Source organism: Phaseolus vulgaris, chromosome 8, assembly GCF_000499845.2.
Source record: "Phaseolus vulgaris cultivar G19833 chromosome 8, P. vulgaris v2.0, whole genome shotgun sequence".
NCBI lineage: Eukaryota > Viridiplantae > Streptophyta > Magnoliopsida > Fabales > Fabaceae > Phaseolus > Phaseolus vulgaris.
This window is the reverse complement of record NC_023752.2, coordinates 21,278,011-21,300,204: the sequence shown is the minus strand read 5'-3', so window position 1 is coordinate 21,300,204 and position 22,194 is coordinate 21,278,011. Positions and strand designations below refer to the sequence as shown.

Genomic DNA, 22,194 nt, shown 5'->3' with positions numbered 1-22,194 from the left:
AGATAAGACCTAGCCAAGAGGACTCAAACCTCACAAACTTCTCATACAATTTGTGCAGAGTAACTTTTCTCTTCAAAATTAACATGTAAAATACAAGGAGTATGACACCCTATTTATAGGAGATGGTGCCTTGGAAAACAAGAAGCAATGGTAGGATGTGAAACCTAAAATATGGGGTTGCCTTTAGGGTTTGACTAAGTCAAACCACACCTTAGGCTTGTTCTTCTAGAAACTAGGTAAAAAACCAGCTAAAGTGATAAGTGCACCCCCCTTTTATGTTAAAGGACACCTATTCTACTGAAATTAAAAATAATGACATTAACTGATGTTCAGCACCCAAGGCCTTTACTCTACTCCTCGTGATCCTCTGGGGCAAGCTAGGTGCTGAGACAGTAGTTGGAGAATCCTAACCTAGCCTTGTGTCTTGAGGCATGCTCCTAGTCATTCTCCTAGGAGGCTAGGCTTGGTCAGTAGGCGCACTCTCTCATATGTCCTCATTATGCTCTCCAGGTGGGAGGGAATTTGTCCACGGATTTGGAAGACTTACAGAGAAAGGAGTCAGATAACTGATATTGAAAGAATTACTATCTAAATACATATCATGTAAATCCAACTCATATGCATTGTCATTGATCCTCTTGATGACCTAAAAAGGGCCATCACCACGAGGTATAAGTTTGGACTTCTTTTGAGTAGGGAAGCGATCCTTCCTCAAGTGCAGCCAAACCCAATCCCCGGGTTCAAATATCAATGCCTTGCGCCCCTTATTAGCATGCTCAACATACTTGCCTACCTTTCTTTCAATTTGAAGCTTGATGTGATGGTGCAAGTCTTTAATAAAGGAAGCTTTTTCAAAACCATCCTTGCACAAAACCTAATCAAGTATGGGAATAGGAATGAGGTCAAGGGGTGTGAGGGGATTGAACCCATTCACAACTTTAAAAGGAGTGTGGGAAGTAGTAGAATTAACTACCCTGTTATAGGCAAACTCAATATGAGGTATCAAGTTTTCCCACACCCTTGGGTTCCTGGAAATAAGGCACCTCAACATTTGACCCAAAGTCCTATTAACCACTCCTGTCTGACCATCAGTTTGGGGATGGCAAGTAGTAGAAAACAAGAGTTTAGTTCCAAGTTTTCCCCACAATGTCCTCCAGAAGTGACTTAAGAACTTAGAATCTTTGTCAGATACAATACTTCTAGGAAGCCCATGCAATCTAACAACTTCCTTGAAGAAGAGATTTGCAATAAAACAAGCATCATCTACTTTGCAGCATGGAATAAAGTGTGCCATTTTAGAAAACCAGTCCACCACCACAAAGATAGAGTCCATACCCTTTGATGTCTTGGGAAGACCTAGAATAAAATCCATGGAAATGTCTACCCAAGGCATGTCCAGGATGGGAAGAGGGGTATATAAACTATGGGGTTGCACCTTAGACTTAGCCTTCCTACATGGTATACACTTATCACAGAAGCTATGTACGGATTTGCGTAGTGGGGCCAAAAGAAATGCTCATCCAAAGTCTAAGGTCTTAGCTACCCCAAAATGTCCCATAAGACCACCCGCATGGGCCTCTCTAACTAGAGATTGCCTCAAAGACCCTTGGGGAACACAAAGTCTTTTCCCTTTAAAGAGAAAACCATCATGTATGAAAAAGTCTTTGTGTCCTCCCTTTGAGCACTCTTGATAGATGTGAGAGAAATCAAGGTCATCCTTATAGATTTCCTTTATGTGATCAAAATCCTAAAAATTTAGTATCCAAAACATTTAGCAAGGTGTATCTTCTTGAAAGATCATCCGCAACCACATTAGCTTTACCTTGCTTATGTTTGATCGCATAAGGAAATTGCTCAATGAACTCTACCCATTTGGCATGTCTCTTGTTGAGCTTGCTTTGGCCTTTCAAATACTTAAGGGATTCATGATAACTATGGATCACAAATTCCTTTGGAAAAAGGTAGTGTTGCCAATTTTGCAAGGCTCTCACAAGAGCATAAAGCTCCTTGTCATAGATAGAGTAATTGAGATGACTCCCCTTGAGTTTCTCACTAAAATAAGCTATGGGGTGACCCTCTTGAAGAAGGATAGCCCCAAATCCTATGTTGGAGGCATCACAATCAATTTCAAATGTCTTAGTAAAGTTAGGGAGTGCTAAAATGGGTGTCTTAGTCAATTTATCTTTCAAAGTTTCAAAAGCTTTCTCTTGTTCTTGGCCCCATTTAAACACCACATCCTTCTTTACTATGGCATTGAGAGGTGCGACAATGGTATTAAAGTCTTTCACAAACCTCCTAAAGAAACTAGCAAGGCCATGAAAGCTTTGTACCTCACTAACATTAGTGGGTGTGGGCCAATGTCTAATTGCTGCAACCTTTTCTTCATCCACATGCACCCCTTTAGAACTCACAACAAACCCTAGGAAGTCTATGTGATCTATTGCAAACACACATTTTTCCGGATTAGCATACAACTTTTCCTTCCTAAGGGTTTCCAACACTTGCCTAACATGCTTCTTATGGTCCTCTAAAGACAAGCTATAGATGAGAATGCCATCAAAATAGATCACTACAAACTTGCCAACGAAAGGCCTTAGGACATGGTGTATAAGTCGCATGAAGGTGCATGGAGCATTGGTTAAGCCAAAGGGCATGACTAACCACTCATATAAACCAAACATGGTCTTAAAGGCGGTTTTCCATTCATCTCCCAGTTTAATCCGGATTTGGTTGTAACCACTCTTAAGATCAATTTTGGTAAATATTTGAGACCCATGTAACTCATCCAACAAGTCATCTAATCTAGGAATGGGATGTCTATATTTAATGGTTACGTTGTTTATAACTCGACAATCCGTACACATCCTTCAACTCTCATCCTTTTTAGGGACAAGATGTTGAATCAAGTGTGTTCAAGCTTTGAAGAATCCAAATCCTTTGAGTTTGATGGAAGGCTTGATGTGCTTGCTATTGCTGAGGTGTTTTAGAATAGGATCTGGGGTAGATTATCTGTGTAAATCCACTCTTGATTGAATCCAAAGCTTAAGTATTCTCAAACCTTTTGAATTGAAAGTGTTTTTCAAACTAAGTGAAAAATAACCTGTTGTTTTGTCGAAACAACCGATTATTTTATACTTGGGTGTTTTAAGAAAGGTTGAAAACTGTTTTTGGTGGTTCACTTGCTGTCAAACCAAAACAACCGATTCGAGAATTCAATCGATTGTTTGTTTTCAAACCATAACAGAAAACTATTTTGTGTTTTGACTGAGCTTTAAATGATTTTACAACTGAATGCGCTCCTGTTTTAAATGCTTTGACCAATCTTTTAAAGCTATAAAGAGTTTGTTCAACTTTTGTAACAAACAAGAACTGAGATTTAATCATAGAAAAGCAGATTTGAGTTTTTCACTGATTTTGTTTTTCAAGAGTTAAAGATTGCTTTGAGTTTGCTTTGATCAAGAGAGAGTGGAATAGGATTTTCATCTTGTATTGATATCAGATTATTCTGTAACAAGTGTAATCCTTTTGTACTTTGTGTAAACTCTGTTGTGATAAGCCAAGAAATGTTGTGTGCTCTTGAGGTTGTCAAGATCAGCATTCTTGGTGGTGTATGTGCTGAGCCAAAGGAAGTGTGTGTCTTGAGGGGATCAAGGTCACTTCTTTGGTGGTGTGTGTAAGTAATCTAGGTTTGATTGCTTAGTGGATTCCCCCAGTGGTTTCTGGGAAGACTGGATGTAGCTCTTGGTTTAAGAGTGAACCAGTATAAACTGTGTGTGCAATCTCTCTATCCCTTAAACACTTTAATTTCAGTTTGTATAGTTTAACTGGTATAAACAACCGATTGTTTCTGCGAAACAACTGATTGTTTTACTGGTACTGTGCTAAATTGCTTTGTGTTTTTGGCAAACTGAAAACCCTCTTTAAACCATTCACCCCCCCACCCCCCCTCTAGTTTAAAGCCATACATTTTAACACAAGAATCACAGGTATAGCATAAGGACTCATGCTATCTTGCACCCACCCCTTAGTTATTAAACTCTCCATTGTTGTTGAATTTCCTTGGCCTCGGTTGGATTGGTCTTATATGCTGGTCTATTTGGTAAAGAAGCCCCGGTATGAAGTCGATTTGGTGCTCATTTCCCCTTAGAGGAGGTAGTCCTTTAAGGGGATCTTGAAACACATCTTCAAACTCTTTTACCAAATTTTCCAAGCACTTAGGATTATCTACCGTCGACTCACTCCTAAGGGTTTTCTTTAGAAAAGCTATGAAAATAGACTTTTGTGAAAGCATTACCTTTTTAACCTCTTGTGGTGAAATGAGAAGACTTCTCTTAGAACGCCTTTTTATTTTTCTTTTTCTCTCTTTTCTTTCATTTTAAGTTGGTCCTCATGGACTTCTTTTGGTGAGAAAGATTTTAGTGTGATCTTATGCCCATGGAAGGTGAAAGAGATTTCGTTGGTAAGGCCATCATGTAGGTTTTTCCTATCATAGTGTCATGGCCTACCCAAAAGAATGTGTAGCTTCCATAGGGACAAAATCACACAAGACCTCATCCTTATATTTACAAATAGAAAAGGCTATGAGGACTTGCTTGTTTACTATTATTTCCCCCTCTTCACTTAACCATTGAAGTTTGTAGGGCTTTGCATGAGAGATGGTAGATAACCCAAGTTTGTCTACCACTCTTGTACTTGCCACATTTGCACAACTCCCCCCATCCACAATTAAGGAGCACAACTTATCATTAATGAGGCACCTAGTGTGGAAAATGTTTTCCCTTTGACTTTCATCAAAAGGCTTTAAAACTTGGCCTAGCATGCGCTTCACTACTAATAAGTCTCCTTCACATGGAATCTCACTTCACTCTTTTTTAGCCCAATGTTCATTACAGCCTTATGCCACCACTACATGGCATAGTCTAAGAATTCTAAGGAGGCTAATTTATCTTTTGGTCCTCTTGGACCTCATGTACATTAAAGATTTTCTCTACCTTAGCCTCCCATCCTAAGTAAATGTTGGGGTCACTTTCCCCACTAAAACTATAATATTTTACATAGGGAAAAGAAATTTTAGAAGGATGGTGATGATGTTGGCGCCTTTCATCAAATTGATTCATTCTCCAATCTTCATATTCCTCATGGCTGCCTTATTGAGTGAAGCTCCTTGTAGCTCTCCTATGCTCCCACCTCCTTGGTTGTCTTACTTGTGCGGTTTCAAGCCTTTAGAGTCTCTCCTCCAATTGCCTCATCTCTTCCTCCTTTTTGCCGATGCCAACTCACCCATAAGGAAAGCCTTTTGGGGAGATTGAGGTTTTCATGATTCCCCTTAAGAAAGATGAGCCATAAAATACAAAGAATGAACAAACAATTAGTGAAAGAAAAGTTATACCACTCTCCCTCAATCTTGCGTCACCCTTGTGTAAAACAAAGAGGAGAAGACACAAAGCACTCAAAAAGAAAGTTTCCTCTCAATAAAGGTCTATCTTGGTGTTGAATTCTCTCAAATGAAAAAGGACAAAGCCCTTATCACTTGATCTCAAAAGGACCACAACAAAACATAAGGAAATTTTAAAGGACAAACAAGAAAAGCACAAAACAAGAAAGCTAAACCAAGTTTGAGAAAAAATGTATGACCAAACTTTAAGAAAGACAAGCAAGAAAAGGCACACAATAAGACTCTAAGATACTTACTAAACTTTTAACAATGAATTTTTCCTTTCTTTAGAAATTATTAAAGCAAAAGGATAAAAATTCCACAATGTTGAAATCAATTTGCCAATCAAAATGAACTCACTATTTGAAATATTGCTATTTGAAGAGATTGGAACCAAAAGCTTGTGCCACTTCTCTTTTATATATATATTTAACTTGTTTTTGGATTATGGAAATGAGATGTCCATAGTTTTGATCATGCATATTTTCATAGACCTCTAATTAGCACAAAAGTTTGGGATTCAATTTAATTGATCACTTGAAATCTTGTGTTTGGAACTTAAATCTACTTCTACTAAAACAAATTTCGAATTACTTTTAAACTTTCACAATTAAAAGCAAAGTAAGTAGAAGCAAAATATAAGGACTCCTAGAAACACTAAAGAACATATGACTCAAAGCAAAAGAGGCAATAACAAAAGAAGACACAATTTATCATCCAAAAGCGAAAACAAAGCTAATTGATAAGATAAATGTCGAATTGAAAAGTAAGAAAATAAAGGGCTGAAATTAAATGTGCTTGAATGTAAAGACAAGAAACTAAAGGTGCTTGATTGTAAAGACAAGGAATTTAAAATGCAAGAAAAGTAAAGTGTCAAATCAACTCAAAGCAAAATAAGCTCAAGAACCTAATCTGATAACCACATGATGTGAGTTGAACTTTTTGATGGTTCCATTTTATGGTGACACTTTTACTTAGAGTTGGGATTTTAGCAATTTCTGGTGAAAACCTAAGGAAGATTCCCACAGGACACAAACTTAACCAAATGGTTAAGTAAGTGTGAAGGTTCACTTCACAAAGGCAAAAATGAAAATCAATACAAAGTGATAGATGGTATGCAATGTAGAATGGAAATAGCAATAAGGTAAACACCAATGGTGGTCATGGCCGAACCAAATGATGAACCATAAGCATATAACAAAAGAAAAAACCAAAAGTAAAAATTCAAGACAAAGACATAAATGAAATGAAAAGAGTGGAAGAAAAGTAGCTTATGGAGTGGTTGTGAGAGGGGTTCATGCCACTTGGGGTGTGGTAGTCATCAAGATGAGTGAAGGGCCGTCACTTGAGAGTCTCACATTACTCAACATAAGACCTAGCCAAGAGGACTCAAACCTTACAAAATTCTCACACAATTTGTGCAGAGTAACTTTTCTCTTCAAAATTAACATATAAAATACAAAGAGTATGGCATCCTATTTATAGGAGATGGTGCCTTGGAAAACAAGAAGCAAGAGTAGGATGGGAAACCTAAAAAATGGGACTGCCTTTAGGGTTTGACTAAGTCAAACCACACCTTAGGCTTGTTCTTCTAGAAACTAGGTAAAAAAACAAGCTAAAGTGGTAAGCACACCCCCTTTATGTTAAAGAACACCTATTCTACTAAAATTAAAAATAATGACACTAACTGATGCTCAGCACCCAAGGCCTGTGCTCTACTCCTCGTGATCCTCTAGGGCAAGCTAGGTGCTGAGGGAGTGGCTGGAGAATCCTAACCTAGCCCTGTGCCTTGAGGCATGCTCCTAGTCATCCTCCTAGGAGGTTGGGCTTGGTCAGTAGGCGCACTCTCTCCTAGGTCCTCATCACCTATGGAAGATCCCCACTGGACACGAATTTAACTAGTTAAGTAAGTTTGAAGGTTCACTTCCAAAGGAAGAAAAGGAAAAACACAAGATATGGTGAAGATGATGATGCTTTGCCGAAATGAAAAAGCATAAAAGGAAGCAATTAAAATGTAGATGATCAAATAGAAAATGGAAGAAAGACAAGAACATAAACACAAAGGAACATGATGTAATGGAAATGAAATGAAAAGATGAAGGATAGAAAGCTTATGAAGATGGAAATGGAATGGACACGCCACTTGGAGTGTGGGGATTCTCCAAGATGAGTGATGAGGGCCTCCACTTTAAGAGCTCTCACTCTCACAAGATAAGACCTAAGCTAAGAGAACACAAGTCTCACACAAATTGTACAGATGTTTCCTTCTATATCAAAATTCAACATGAAATACATGGAGTAAGGCACCCTATTTATAGGAATGGGTGCCTTGGAAAACAAGATGAGCAAGGATAGGATGGTAAATGTGTGATGGGCTTCCTTTAGGGTTTGACTAAGTAAAAATCGCACCTTAGGCTTGCTCTTCTAGAAGTTAGATCAACTTTCCTTCCTAAAGGGCTAGGCACAAACTAAAACCCCCCTATTATGCTAAAGGCACCTATTTTAGCCTATCTTGCTATTTGGACCCCTAAAGTGAGCCCAAATTATTTACAACATGTTTTATTTTTAAGAAGACCAGAAGAAAGAACATTTGGTGTTCTGGTCTATGCCCACTTCTTCTTCTAGTGAGGTCCGTTAGATATTTGGTGGGGTCTTGACTTGATTGTTGAGATGACTGCTCATAGTGTGAATGGTCTTTTGAGACCTTGGTCATCTCCTTGTTTACTTGGATTGTATCATGTTGTCATGATATGTAAGTATTATTTTCAAAACTAGAGCAATCCTCCACTTAATATTTTATTCATTGAAGTTATGAGTAGCAAATAGTAGCTAGCATGTACTCCACCTCTATGGTAGATAGAGCTATGAATTTTTTTTTCTTGCTCGACCAAAAGGTCAACCAAGATCTAAGGAATTGACATCCTCCATTGGTGCTTTTTCTTTCCATTATGCCTCTATTATAGTCTACATCATAGAAACCTTCTAATTTGAAACTCACATTTTTTTATAACACAAACTCAAAATAGTTGATCTTACAAGGTATCAAAAGATCATTTTAACAATCTTCAAACGAGACTCTTCTAGATATGACTAAAACCTTGCACACAAATGGACATTATGCGTAATGTTAGGTCTAATGAAAGTTAAATAAAGGAAAGAGTTAATCATACCTAGATAGATCATCTGATCTACAATCTTACCCTTTTCATCTTTGTCTAACTAAGTAGATGAATGCATATGAATCTTCATTGGCTTTGTGTCTGCCATAATGTACTTTTATTAATGGGTGAAAATGTTATTCTCTTGTTGTTTGATCTGAAGCAGTAAGAAGAGTATTAGTTCCTCATCATGTTCATTTCAAACTCTCCTTGCATCAACTTAGAAAAATCCTTGCACCAACTTTCATTAATAGTACTAAAAATAATATCATTTATATATAATTTTTTTAGAATAATGAAATCCTTATTGTATTCTTTGCGAAATAAGGTTGTATCAACCTTTACTCTCACAAGAAAAAATTCTAAAAGAAAATTACCCAATTTGTCATACTAAGCTTTGGGAGTTTGCTTAAGACTATACAAATCCTTTCTCAATTTAAAAACATGATTCAATTTTGAAGGATCCTTAAAATCAATGGTTATTTTACAAAACTTCTTCAATAAAATCATTCTGGAAAACACTTTTGACATCCATTTGAAAAAGCTTAATATTTTTGTAATACTAAAAGCTAATAAACTCCTTATAGCCTCAAGTTACGCAATTGGAACAAAAGTTTTAGTAAAATATATACCATTTTGTTGGTTGTAGCTTTGTGCTACCAATATAACTTTACCATTTTCCCTTCTTCATTTAGCTTGTTGCAAAATACCTAACTTCTTATGAACACAATTTCATTTGAGGAAGGAGGAACCAATGTCTAGATGTTATTTCTAGTAAGCTGATTGAGCTCTTCCTCCATGGTTAGGATCTAGTCTTTGTCTACTAGAGCTTTTTCTAAACTATTCAGTTTCACTTGTGACACAAAAGGAAAAGATGTTTCATCTCTAAAGATGATTTGTTTTGTACGCCTTTTTTCTTCTCACCAAGGATTTTCTCTTAGGGTGAGACAAAAATGAACTTTTCATTCTTCTGTTAGGTATGGCTTGTGTGATCTGGGACAAAAAGACCTTCACTTGAAGCTTCCTTTGGGTTTAATCCCCTTTTAACATTTGATGATCTTTCTTTGTTTGTTGACTTGACTTTGTCCGCTCGATTTTTCTATGAAGTTTTAATCCTAAGATCTGCCAAGTTGTCTTCAAGATATGATATTTTCCTATAAATTTGTTCAAATTCATCTAATTCACAGTTATGATTTCCTTTATAATCTAGGTACACGAGTTATACACTTTATAAACCTTTGATATGTTAAAGTATCCTAAAAATATTCATTTGTCAACCTTGGAGACAAATTTTCCAATTTGGTCATTGGTGTTAATGATATAACAAGTAAAACCAAAAGCATGAAAATTAACCAATGTTGGGTTTTATATCCTTCCATAATTCACAAGGAGTCTTTTCCAATAAGGGTCGGATAAACACTTTGTATTGTACATAACAAGTCCTTTTGTCTAAAAATATTTTAGTAAAGAGTTGTCATAGAACATGCTTAATAAAGCTAGTTTTGTATGTGTATTTAAGAGATGTGTTAATAACGAGAATTTGGTGAAGGTAAATAAATCGATTAATATGAAATTTAAGGAAATTGAAAAAATCCTTCACAAAATATTGTGGAATGAAAAGAGGTAGAGGGAGGTATTGAGATAATGAATAATCTATCTATAGAAGAACACTTAACATAAAGAAGTCTCTTCTATAAAGAAAGTTTTGACATAATGTTTGCTTTCTAAGGTGGAAAAGAGAGAATATCTATCAATGAAGAAATTATCAATTGAATGAGGAATTATTCAAATATTAATAGATAAAATCATTGTATAAATATATGGAGTTTACAATTCTGTTTTCTTTGTAATTATTCATTTAAAGAAGTATTTAACCATAATTTTAGTTTAATCACATCTAAAATGTTATAACGAAATCAATTTTATATAAAACTACTACTTGAGTATTTGAAGATTTTTGAATTTTTATGAAGTATTGAATGAAATCTATATTTTCATAATTATAAAAAATTAAATATACTTCTTTAATTTGTTCTTAAAAATTGAGTGTGTTGATATAATGTGCTTCATAGATGTGATTTTAGTCGGTTCAACATATTCAAATTGAAAATTATAACACCACTAAACCTAAATAAAAAGAACCCATGATATTTATTTATTTTGATGTATGAAAATTTGTAATAAAAAGAACCCATAATATATTTATCTATTTTGATTCATGAAAATTTGAAATGATGGATGTAAAAGGTTTTCATCGAGAAGAGTTTGTTACCATGCTCAAAGCCTTATTTCATATTAAATTTAAAATGCTTTATTGGATTGAAACTGTTAATAATGATTGAGTAAATTGAGTTGAATAATCAAATGTATAATTTTAATTTCATTCTTGCAGCAAGAACAGCACAGATAGAACACTGTTTTTTTCAATATTAACTTGGATATATATTTACATAATAGCCAAGAAAGTTCTGTTGACATCAATAACTAGAGAATACAGGGTGGAATATTGTACTCAAATGGAACCAGTAAATCACCTTGAGTCATTTAGAAGGAAATCTACATTTTGGCTTAAATTTCTTATTCACCATAACTTAGTGTCTTTGCGTGTTGCATGAAAAAATATGGATAACAAAAAGAATATAAACATAAAGCTACTATACTCTTTCTCTTTAAATTTTAATAATTTTACTCTATGAACTTGAAATTATCATCATATATGAAGTATGAATCAATCAGAACATCCATCTGGGTGAAGGAGAATGAACAGGAGTTTGCCGAGGTGGCTTGCTAGAGCTGCTGTTACGTTTCATGATTGAGGAGACAGTGGGACTGAAATAGTCATTGCTTCGCTGAGAAGTTGCTGCACCTTGTGAGTACATTCTCTTCACATGCATAAAGCTTCTCTGATTTTCCACAATCATCCCACGAGCAACTTGGCTTCTTGGTGCAGCACCCCACCTATTGTAACTCACACAACTCTGGCTCCTACCCACCTGCTGAAACTTCAACTCTCTTGGGCTGGTGTAGTTGCGGCTCTCGGCGGTTTCTGCCGAGTACATGGTCTCTCCTTCGCTGCTATATCCATTTTGCATATCTGGTACTTCCACAGGAGATGAGCTAGACTGAACCTCGCTTTGTGCAGCTCCATTGACAGACCCTGTTGAGGAAACGTCCGGAATAGGAGTTGTTGGCCTTGTGTGCTTGTTTTGTTCGCCTTCTGCTTGGTTTTCAGGAAAAGGGTCTTTGGTATGATTGTCAGCTGACTTTGGTTTGGATGATTGTGCCAAAACTGCAGTTTTGGCTGACCTTGGAGGAAAATTGATGTCCAAAAGCTGCAATGGTATGTTTTCTTTCCTTCTGAGTGGCACAGCAGTTACTCTAGGCGATTCGTATATTTCTGGGGTGGGAATTCCCTGTACATGAGCAGCATTTGGATTAGTGATCAAGCTTTCTTCTTCAACTGTGTTGGTAACAGCAGAAGAGCTCGGTCCCTGATCCCTTGCCTTTGATGCATTGTTTGATGAAGATGTGGTGCCATCATCATCGCCTTCTGCTGACTTGAAAACTTGCCGCAGGGTGAAGGAAGCACATGAATGCTCGCTCTTTGGGCCAGTAGACATCAATCGCATGATAGGTAATTTTGGCTTGTTAAGCTCATCAAGGTTGCCTTCCCAATGCTGGTTTAACCAGTCGCAAATGACAGGAATTGGTATGCCAAATTGCATGGGGAGTTCTTTCTTCCAAGAGGATGACGACGACGATGAAGTTGAAGGTGATTTGGTATTTGGTGATGTGGCTAACTTCATAGGATCGCATATCATAAAAGCTAGATTTCCATGCACATCAAAACCTGCAGAACCGGGACTCCATTGAATTCCATCAGTTGACAATTTTATGAGATTGTCAGTGGCTATGACCACCTTTCCTTCACCAACAGTGAGCTCCTGTTTTTCTGTGTAGCCTAAAAGGTAAACTACACTTCCCAGATCCAGATTGGCTTTACAACTGGTCTTCAAGTAGTGAGGGTTTTGACCCTGTGCATTTGAGTCCCCATCCGCATCATCTAAACCCACAATTGTAAGATCTAATACAGAACTTGTAATGAAAAACCTGAAAACAAATGAAAAAATCAATGCACTAGTTTACAAATAATCACTCTAAGGACTACTATAAGTGATGGTGCCTGCCACAAATATTTTTTCATAATAAGGTAATCAAATTCATTGCCGAATACAATAAAATATATCTTCTAAGAGTAGCTCCTCCCCCTCCCCCAAAAAGAACGAGAAAAACCGAGTAGAAAAAACATAAGTAGAACTCTCCTATCTCTTTTGAATATCCATCAAAGGAACTTTTCTGAAGTAGTGTCCTATTCACATCATTTTGATGTGGTGGTGCGGTGAGGCAATCATAATTTAAAATAAATCACATAAGCAATTAAAATCATTAAAAAATAAGACAACAAAGTAAATTACATCATAAAAGACAACAGTATACAAGCATAGTGTAATTCAATATATAGGTTTACAAAGTAAACACAAACATAAAATTGCAAAGTTGAATGAAAACCAGATAAAGATAAATGGTGCTGCTCTTCAAAACAAAAGGTCATATGCATTTACTTGTGGAAAAAGGTACTGGGAGAAGCTTCAAATATGCTATGCGAAAATGTTGACCGAAGTTTCAGAATGTAGAGTCTGAATTGAGATGATAAATATTGGATACATAATGCTGGATACAAAGTACTCAAACTAAAGCAAACTTCCATTACACATTCAATACCACCACAATACTACATTCTGACACATTCTGCATTCGTGAGAGTCAATTAGTGTGTAACTATGTTTTGTTTTGTATTATGAATTTAGCTAAAAGAGTAAAATGAAATAGATAATTACTAAAAATAAAATCAGCAGAAACTTGTTTGAAAGGGGAAATAGTAAATAGAAGTTACTCAAGCATTATAATGAGATGTCCATAACTTATAAAATTCTCAGATTAAGCGTGCCAGATTAATAGTTACAGGGCTTTTTAAAATGTATGACAGCATTGAGAAATATGAAGAGAGGAAATATAAGAAATATTATTAAAATGAAATTATGAATGTGATTACAGAGTTCTCTATTTATAGATATTACAATGAGCTAAGTAACTACTAACAGATTACAACTGTATAGCTGACTATACAGCTGTCATTGACAACTATCACACTCTCATGTACCCCCCCTCCCCCAAACTCAGTGTGACTCAAACTTGCTAAAAACTCTGATTTTGGTCCTTAGAGAAATGAATCTGTCCCTGGAATAGGGTTAGTGAGAATGTGTGTAGCTGATCCTGAGAAGCGACTCGTTGAGCACCTTTTCATTAACAAAGAGCATGTCCAATTCCATGTGTGTTTTTTTCTGGAACGCAAGCCAGGACTGTGACTTGGAAAAAACTCTAATATACTGCAAGCACCAGCTACTGATCTATTAAATGTAGAGTCGTTCATATAATCTGAACCAAGTTGGAAAGTTTAATCCAACAGGGAGACTTTTTATCACGACAGCTCCATGAAGTAAATACTTTATACATTTTTGTTTTGATAAAAGGAGTGATTGATTAGGTAGAGTTTTGACCTCACACTAAACATGAGTGAAACCAAAACCAGTAAGAGTTTTGGTGAGCCTTTCATACAATGCATAGGGGTTGTTTGAGACCATAAATTGCTTTATTCAGTTTGCATACTAGATTAGGATTGCCTGATTTGAAGCCATCTGGTTGCTACATATAAACATCCTAAACTAACTAGCCTTGAATGAAGGCAACGTTAACATCTACCTACAGTATAGGCCAGTGATTTGAAAGCGCCAAAGTCAAAATGATACAAATTGTGACAGGTTTACAACTGGAAAAAGTTTCAGAGAAGTCACAGTCCGGAGTTTGGTGGAAACTCTTAGGAAGAAGACTCACTTTATACATGTTGATAGTATCATCATGATTTTGTTTTATTCAAAACACCCACTTACAACCAATAGCTGTTCTTCCCGGAGACATAGGAACAAGAGACCAAGTCCTGTTAGCAATTAAAGTATAAAATTAATCTTCTATAGCTAATTTCCATTGCGGAGAAGATAAAGCTTGCTGAAGGTTATTAGGGGGTGTCAAGTCATAAACTGAAGGTAAATGACACCAAGAGAGAGTAATTTGGATGTAACATCTGATGTAGGTAAGACAGGCCCAGAGGAAGCAAAGGGAAATTTGACGACATTAAAAACAACAGCCTTAGAAATATACAGTTACTACAACAAACTAAGCTTTTGTAGCCTTTGTCATGAGGATATTGGGAAGTCCTACATCATCTGTCTCAATTCTTAGAGTGCATCTTATATATATATATTGGACAACTTCACTTAATGTCAATTGGTTTTAAGATGAAATATGACATGATAATACTAATTGATTACAACTGTATAACTAACTATACAGTATTATTCACAGCTATGACAAATATCACAATTTAATAAATGAGCCCAAACACTTTTTTAGGGTTGATTTAATCTGCAATAAGGATAAAAACATGTTCTATGTCTACTTTTCTTTTGGAACATTAGCTCTACCAAATTCTTAAAAGAATTAGATAATGAAATTTAGAAAAATGCTAAAACATCAAAACTATTTTTTTTTACTTTGAATTTGTTTAGGTTGTTTTGATTTTATGCCATTTATCACGGATTGTTCATTTCTGAAACATTGTGCATAACATTAGATTATTGACACCAATACACACCACACAAGCCAATATTTACAGTAATTCTTAATAACTAGTCTGGTCTGCTATGCCTAGAAATAGCTACTTCTGACCATAAATTAAATCAATTCAAAGTTTCAAAATATATATAGGACTTCGTACTTTACAGTTGGTAGTTTTTTCTATCTACTAGTAGGCCATGTTGGTGAGAATATGGCAGACAGTACTGAAAACTAAATAGTTGAGCTTAAAAATATGTGAATATGCAAAACAATATAAATACATCACCTAATGGAAATTGAATCACATGATACTGGTACACAGGTGTAAAGGTTACCTCCCAAAAGTAATAAACTAAATTAGCATCCACCATTAATATTTTACATGAATGTCCTTGATAAAATGAACTAGTGTTAGCTACAACTGTTAACAAACAAGTATAAAAAATTTCAAACTTCACCGAATTGCAAGAATACAGAAAGTAAACAAAGGAAAAATAAATAAATCACCAAATGAACATAAAATAGAGACAAGAAAAAAGTGATGTGAGATGTGTCCCAGTGTTGTACAGTGATAAAACTAGCGAGGAGAATATTGTGAATACGTAAATAGTTCAGAAAACCAAGATGTGCTAATATTTCATTTTAATTGTTTGTCGCTACAGTGCCAAAGAGCACGGTTCCACTTGAACAACGTATCAAGTTCAAAAATATAAAAAAGAAAAGGTAATAGAAGCCTTTGCTACAAGTGAATCTACCCGATCCAACTTGAATAAGTCAAAGCCAGAAGTAGCTTTCAAATACCAAGATCTCTTACCAAAAACACATAACTCTTTCAAATTCTAACAAAAACGTGTTTCCAACCTTTAGAATTGAATTCCTATCCAACTTTACCACATTAACTGCATTGGTTACCAACACCAGAAACAAATCTTAACACAAAAGCCAACCACTTTGCATCGTTTAATCCTCCACTAGCCTACTTATCTCCCTCTCCTACCTAACAAATACATAAAAACTTAACCCCTCCCCAAAAAAAATGTTTTCAAAAAATAAAAGATAATGACAGTTTGGCTACATTTTCTTCCAAGTTTGACATCAACTTGAGCAAGAAAAATGAAATCACAGCTTTATCGTCAAATAGGGATACCTCTGAGGAACAAGAGTAGCAGCAACACCATTGTGCAGCCGGATCTCGGCACTGTCGGCGGCAACCACCGAGGGAAGATTGGTGTGAGTGGTCAAGAGAAGGTTCCGGTGGATTAAAAATCCGGTACCGGAAACCCCATTTGGAGAAATGGCGGTGATTGTGGCCATGGCTTGACCCTTCCCTGTAAAGATTGCAGCTTTCATTCTCTCAGACTTGCTGACCCTTTGCAGAAACACCATGATTCCCTCAGACTCACACCCCCCATGGCTGTGTGAGTAATGGGTATCTTCAAAGACTTCAACTTGAGATCTAATGTGAATCAATGAGGCATCTCAGTTCCAAGATCATGGGTAGGGCAGCAATGATAAAGAAGAAGAACAAGAGAAGACAATGATGTAATGAAAACAAAACAAAGTGCAAAAGATTGGAGTTCCCTCTCTCCCTCCTCACTTCTTATCCTAGGACTGTCTTTGGATGTTGTAAAAATGGTGTGTTGTGGATTAATGTCATCACCTAAAGTACATTGTTGCTGCTCAAATGGAACACACCTTACCTTTATTAAAGCTTCATAATAAAGAGGGAAAAAACCCATCACTTAGAGAGATAACAAATTTATATCTTCATCTAATTATAAAAGCAAGTTTATTCATTTTTATAGTGAATATGATTTTTATTCAATTGGCAATGTATAAGTATTTTCAATGATAAAACTTAGTTATCAAACTCTAAATTTATTATTACATGATGCTGTCTTGCATTTTTAATAGAAAAAAAAATCATTATTTTAAGAAGTTAAGTTACATTCTTTTAATAATTATAGCTCGGTTCAGTCAATTCACTCAGGTTGAAGTTATACTATTCATGATTGATAAAGCTTTTAACTTAAACAAACTACTCTCAAGATCTAATAAGTGAAATTTAAAATGTTTCTATACTTTTTTATAATATTCATTCACATTAATTTAACATTTTAATAATTTAGTTATATTTTATTCAGATAAAATAATTTTAGAACGTTTTCTCAACATTCTTCATGGTTCAGTCTCACACTTTATTAGAAGATTATATGGGAGAAACTTTGTTTAGGAATATGATTACAAAATTCAAAGGACCCATTAAAGGTGAAAATGATGGAGTTATTATTCCTTTATTCATTGCCGACAAAAATTATTATGCACCAACCTTCTGAACTTGCAAATCAAAGACCAAGTCCCGTGGATGAGTTGTTTGCTGTTAAAACATGAATATATGCATTTTTTTAAACAAAATGAAGAAAAAAAGTGAAATAAAATAATCTCTTTAAAAAAAAAAAAACAAAGTCCAATAATTTACAATAGAAAATTAAATATTGTAACATTTCTTTTGCAATCAAAAGAATTTGATTGCTCAAATAGTCAATATCATATTTGTTTCACTTTTAATTACTAAAAATATTTATTACTCTTTTATATTTTGTAAAATCGTATAACAAAATAATAATTAATGCATGTATAGTTCTATTTAAGTAAGTAAAAAAAAAAAAAAAAAACCCAACAAGAGAGCAAAATTAAAATTATAAGGTGGTACATGTTGGGGATATACCCTACGATGATGGAATATTTCGGTCAATTTAACTATGTGCCTCTAGAGTAGGTTGCAATTATTTGCACGGAAAATTCTATATTTATTTATGGTTTAATATCACGTTTCATTTTTTAAAAAAATGTAAAGTTGTTTCTCACTTTTTTTTCAACTTAATGTAATTTTTAATTTTATTAAAGTGATATAATGAGGTTCTTTAAATTAGATTGACGTTGATATTTTTGAGAGGGTGTTGATTTGGCAGATGGAATTTGATACGTGGAAGAAAGTTCTAGAAGATTCCATAAAATATGTGAATTACACGTGTGAATAAGGAGTTTGAATGAGAGGACTCAGTTGCAAAGAGAAAGATAGGGTTTAGGAAAAAAAGAGTAAGAGTGAATAATTTGGGTGACCTAGAAGAGAGCTTCATTTCTTCAGATTTTTTTTCTATATTACTGAAACTCTACACAGGACTCACCTCACACCTCTTACTTCCAAAAAAGGACCAAATTTTAGGAAATGAAAGGGTTTAAGATCAAATTTCATATATTTTTTTTGTGAGATTGTGTTTTAAGATTACTTGGGTGATGGAGACAAAGAAACATTGTGCGAAGGGGATATAAGATTTGTAGATTTGCGTTGGTGGGTGAAGTGATGCATGAGTTGTGATACTCGAAAGAAAGAGAAAAGAAAGAGAGAAGACAAAGACAAATTAGAGATTGCAAAACTGCATAAAGGGGAAAATGATTTTGATTTTGATTGTCAACATTTTTCATATCCTTAATTACACCAAAATTTTAGAAATAATAATGACCAAATTTCTAAAAATAAAAGGGATTAATATTTTTCTAGAGCCTTGCAACAAATTTTTGCAACCAATGCAAGGCAGATGGAAATCAAATCCTTGCTTCTCTCTTCAATCTTCACAAAAGGGACTATAAAGGTCATGCAACAATTTATTTTCCTCCTCGAAAAATTACTACAAAGGTCATGCAAAATCTATCTGTTCCTGTTAGGGAGATAGGACCTAGAGAACTATTGAAGTTTTCGTCTTCTTCCTTCGATCGGTCAGGTGATTGGATAGTGAGCTGAGATTCTTCTCCTCCTCCTGCTTCTCCTTCGGCACTCGGTCTCGGCCAACACCGGATGGTGGGGGTACCTGCGAAGGCACTCCGACGCTCAAGTCAGTAAAGCGGGTGGTCAGCTCTCAGGTAGGTGAACAGTAATAAATGACATACCTTACTCCTTGGGATGTGTGCTATTTATATTATTCTAATGGGCCTACCTTGTTGGACCCGTTTATCGAGGTGGATACCGCTTAAGGTTGCATTACCTAATTCTTAATGATGGATTAGCTTTACTGATCTTGGCTTAAGCGTTAACGGTGGCAGGGGTCGGCCGTCGGCCAAATTAACCTGATGTGTGTCGGCCTTCGGCCAAGTTCTTATGGTCTTGGTCGTCTCGTGTAGGCCTTATAAGGTCTCGGCCAGGTAGACCGTTGGCTTCGTCATCTCGGCCAAGTCTCTCAGGTCTCGGCCGGCTTTCCTTTGGTTTTGGTCAGGTTGACCTGGTCTCGGGCAGGGGGACCATGGGTCGGCCTCGCCCATACCGGTATACTATCTAAGCTTAAAATGTCACATAGGTGTTAAATTTTGCTTTGTCGTTAGTCAGACTAATGATGTTAACAAAAGGGACTACATTGAATAATTTTAAAAATATCGAAGACTATATTAAGTAAAAAAAAAATTAAAGACTACATTTTGGGAGAAAAACTGTATTAAACCTTTATGTATAGATTAAGATGAACAAAATAAACTCCTAAATATTTCAAACAAGCAAAAGTATTAGTAGGTAATGTAACATACCATTTATGTGAGTTTAGAAAATTATTTTTAAATTATGTGAAAATGAGCTATAGAAAGTTCAAATGTGTATTTAAGATTTTTTAAAATTAATATTTGATAAATGAGATCAAACGAAATTTATACTTGACAAACACATTGTTAAATAGTTTTTCATTAGAGTAGCGTCTTATGAAGATCATTAGATACAACTTCAAGTTTGACAGATGCACTATCAAAAGCTCTTTTCGAAACTTGTTTTACAAAACTCTCTTCCTTAGACTAGTTGCATATTAATAACATGCAATGTGAAAAGATAAGAGATGAGAGATATTTACATAAGTTATTTTTGTATTGGTTCGTCTGAAATATCATATTACGTCCAGTTCTTGATCAACAAGATCAAGTTCCCTAGTACACTAATATTGCAAGATACAAGGCAAGTATAATTTGGCCTAGCACCTTCTGGTTAAACATTGAGTATTATTTGGACTCAACCGCTCCTAATTAAACACAGAGTATTATTTGGAAACATGGTCGCTCCTAGCTAAGACAGAGTCTTCTTTGGAACACAATCCTTCCTTACTAAACAACTGAGTATTCTTTGGACTTAGCCACTCTTGGCTAAACACATAGTATTATTTGGAACACAATGACTCCTCACTAAACACATTATTATTTGAACACATAGTCACTCCTAGTTAAGACCTAGGTTTTCTTTTGACTCAACCACTTTACACAAAGAGTGTGATCTAAATGATCACAACTCTCACTATTTGGATCGAGGGAATAATGGGAAAGAAAATAAATTAAGAGAAAGTGAGTGGAAAACGATATTGTTTGGATTATTGGAAAATGACTAGAAAGTGGGGGAATTTTGCAATACATTTAATTGATATGATAAAATAAATTTGGTTGTGTATTAATATATTTAGAAAATAGTTTATTAAATTGTATCGACTAGTCCTCGGCCATCGACTTTAGAGAAGACCTCGGACATCGGACATCGGTGTCAGATAGTAAAGATGGGCCACATAAGGTGGGCCCCAGAAATCATATCAATTATCATATGAAACACTCATATATAAGAAAACCTAAGTCATGAGGGATCCATGCATGTGGGGTGTATGGCACATTCGGGCACAACACAAGTAAAGAACCCTTGGAGGCGCTAAGGCCCATTAGGGTTAGGGTTTCCAAGGGTAGCTTGCATGCATGACACGTGAATACTTAGGGCACCTATAGAACAGATGGTCCCGCAGCATTAGTGCATGAGTTGGTACCTTGGCGGTCATTTTGTTAGTCGTTGCACTCTAGTAAAGGAAGGTTCTATGTGCCAGATTACGCTAAGATTGTGTAATAGCGGCGCAGGGATATTCTCCAAGGAACCCTAGACACGGGTAACAGAACAGAGGTAAACCCTAGTTTCAACCTATATAAAGGGCACTAAGAACCCTAACAATGGACACCGTTTCTAAGACTGAAACTACTTTATACACATATTGTTTCTTTGCCCTAGTACTGACTTGAGCATCGGAGTGCAAACGGCCGCCAAGGCGCCCTTTTGTCTTTGCAGGTGAGAGATTCTTCAACCAAGGAAGTTCAATTCTCAGGCGGAGACAGGCGGGTCAGAGACAGTCGTTCGAGTCAACCGGCGAGCGAGTCAACCAGCGGGAACATTTGGCGCCCACCATGGGGCCCGATAAACACAAGGTCCCACTCGCAATCGTGTTAAGAGTTTACCAACAATATGAGGAGTACGAGGCAAAAATCTATTGCACCCTCTGGAAGGCACAATGTCACCATGCAACAACTCATGGAGACCATGCATGCCCTCCAGGAGGCGGTAAGAGCGTCTAGGGTTGACATAGCTGCGTCATAGGCAGACAACGAAGAGCTGTGCAGAACCAATGAGGAATTGCGCAGGAGTTTGCAACAGGCAGGGGAACGCGTAGTGGATGAGCGTGCCCCACCCATACCACCTACGGAACGCCCCATGTCGTTCTCTCAGGTAATTATGGATACTGTGTTACCAACCACGTTTATGGGCCCGAAAGTCACCTTCACAGGTGTAGAGGACCCAAAGGCTCACCTCACAGCGTTCCACACCAAGGCCGACCGCTAGGACGTCGTTCCACATGACAATGACTCGATGGTGATTTCGATAGTGACAACAGGAAGGAGGGTGCATCGCGTCCTTGTGGACCAAGGAAGTTCGGTCGATGTGATGTTCTGGTCGACCTTCAACAAGTTACAGTTGTCTCCAGTCCAGTTAAGGCCTTATACTGGTTGCTTGTATGGTTTCGCTGGAGACAAGGT

At 36.2% G+C, this 22,194-nt stretch overlaps 1 protein-coding gene across 1 annotated transcript; it reads right to left on the bottom strand.

Moving 5' to 3' along the window:
• Window positions 1–11,097: 11,097 nt before the first annotated feature.
• Window positions 11,098–16,879, bottom strand: LOC137826015 (uncharacterized). Its single transcript, XM_068631853.1, is given in 3 exon segments — window positions 11,098–12,702; window positions 16,472–16,691; window positions 16,694–16,879. Coding segments are annotated over 3 exon segments (1,641 nt in total). The 5' UTR covers window positions 16,737–16,879; the 3' UTR covers window positions 11,098–11,324.
• Window positions 16,880–22,194: the final 5,315 nt, after the last annotated feature.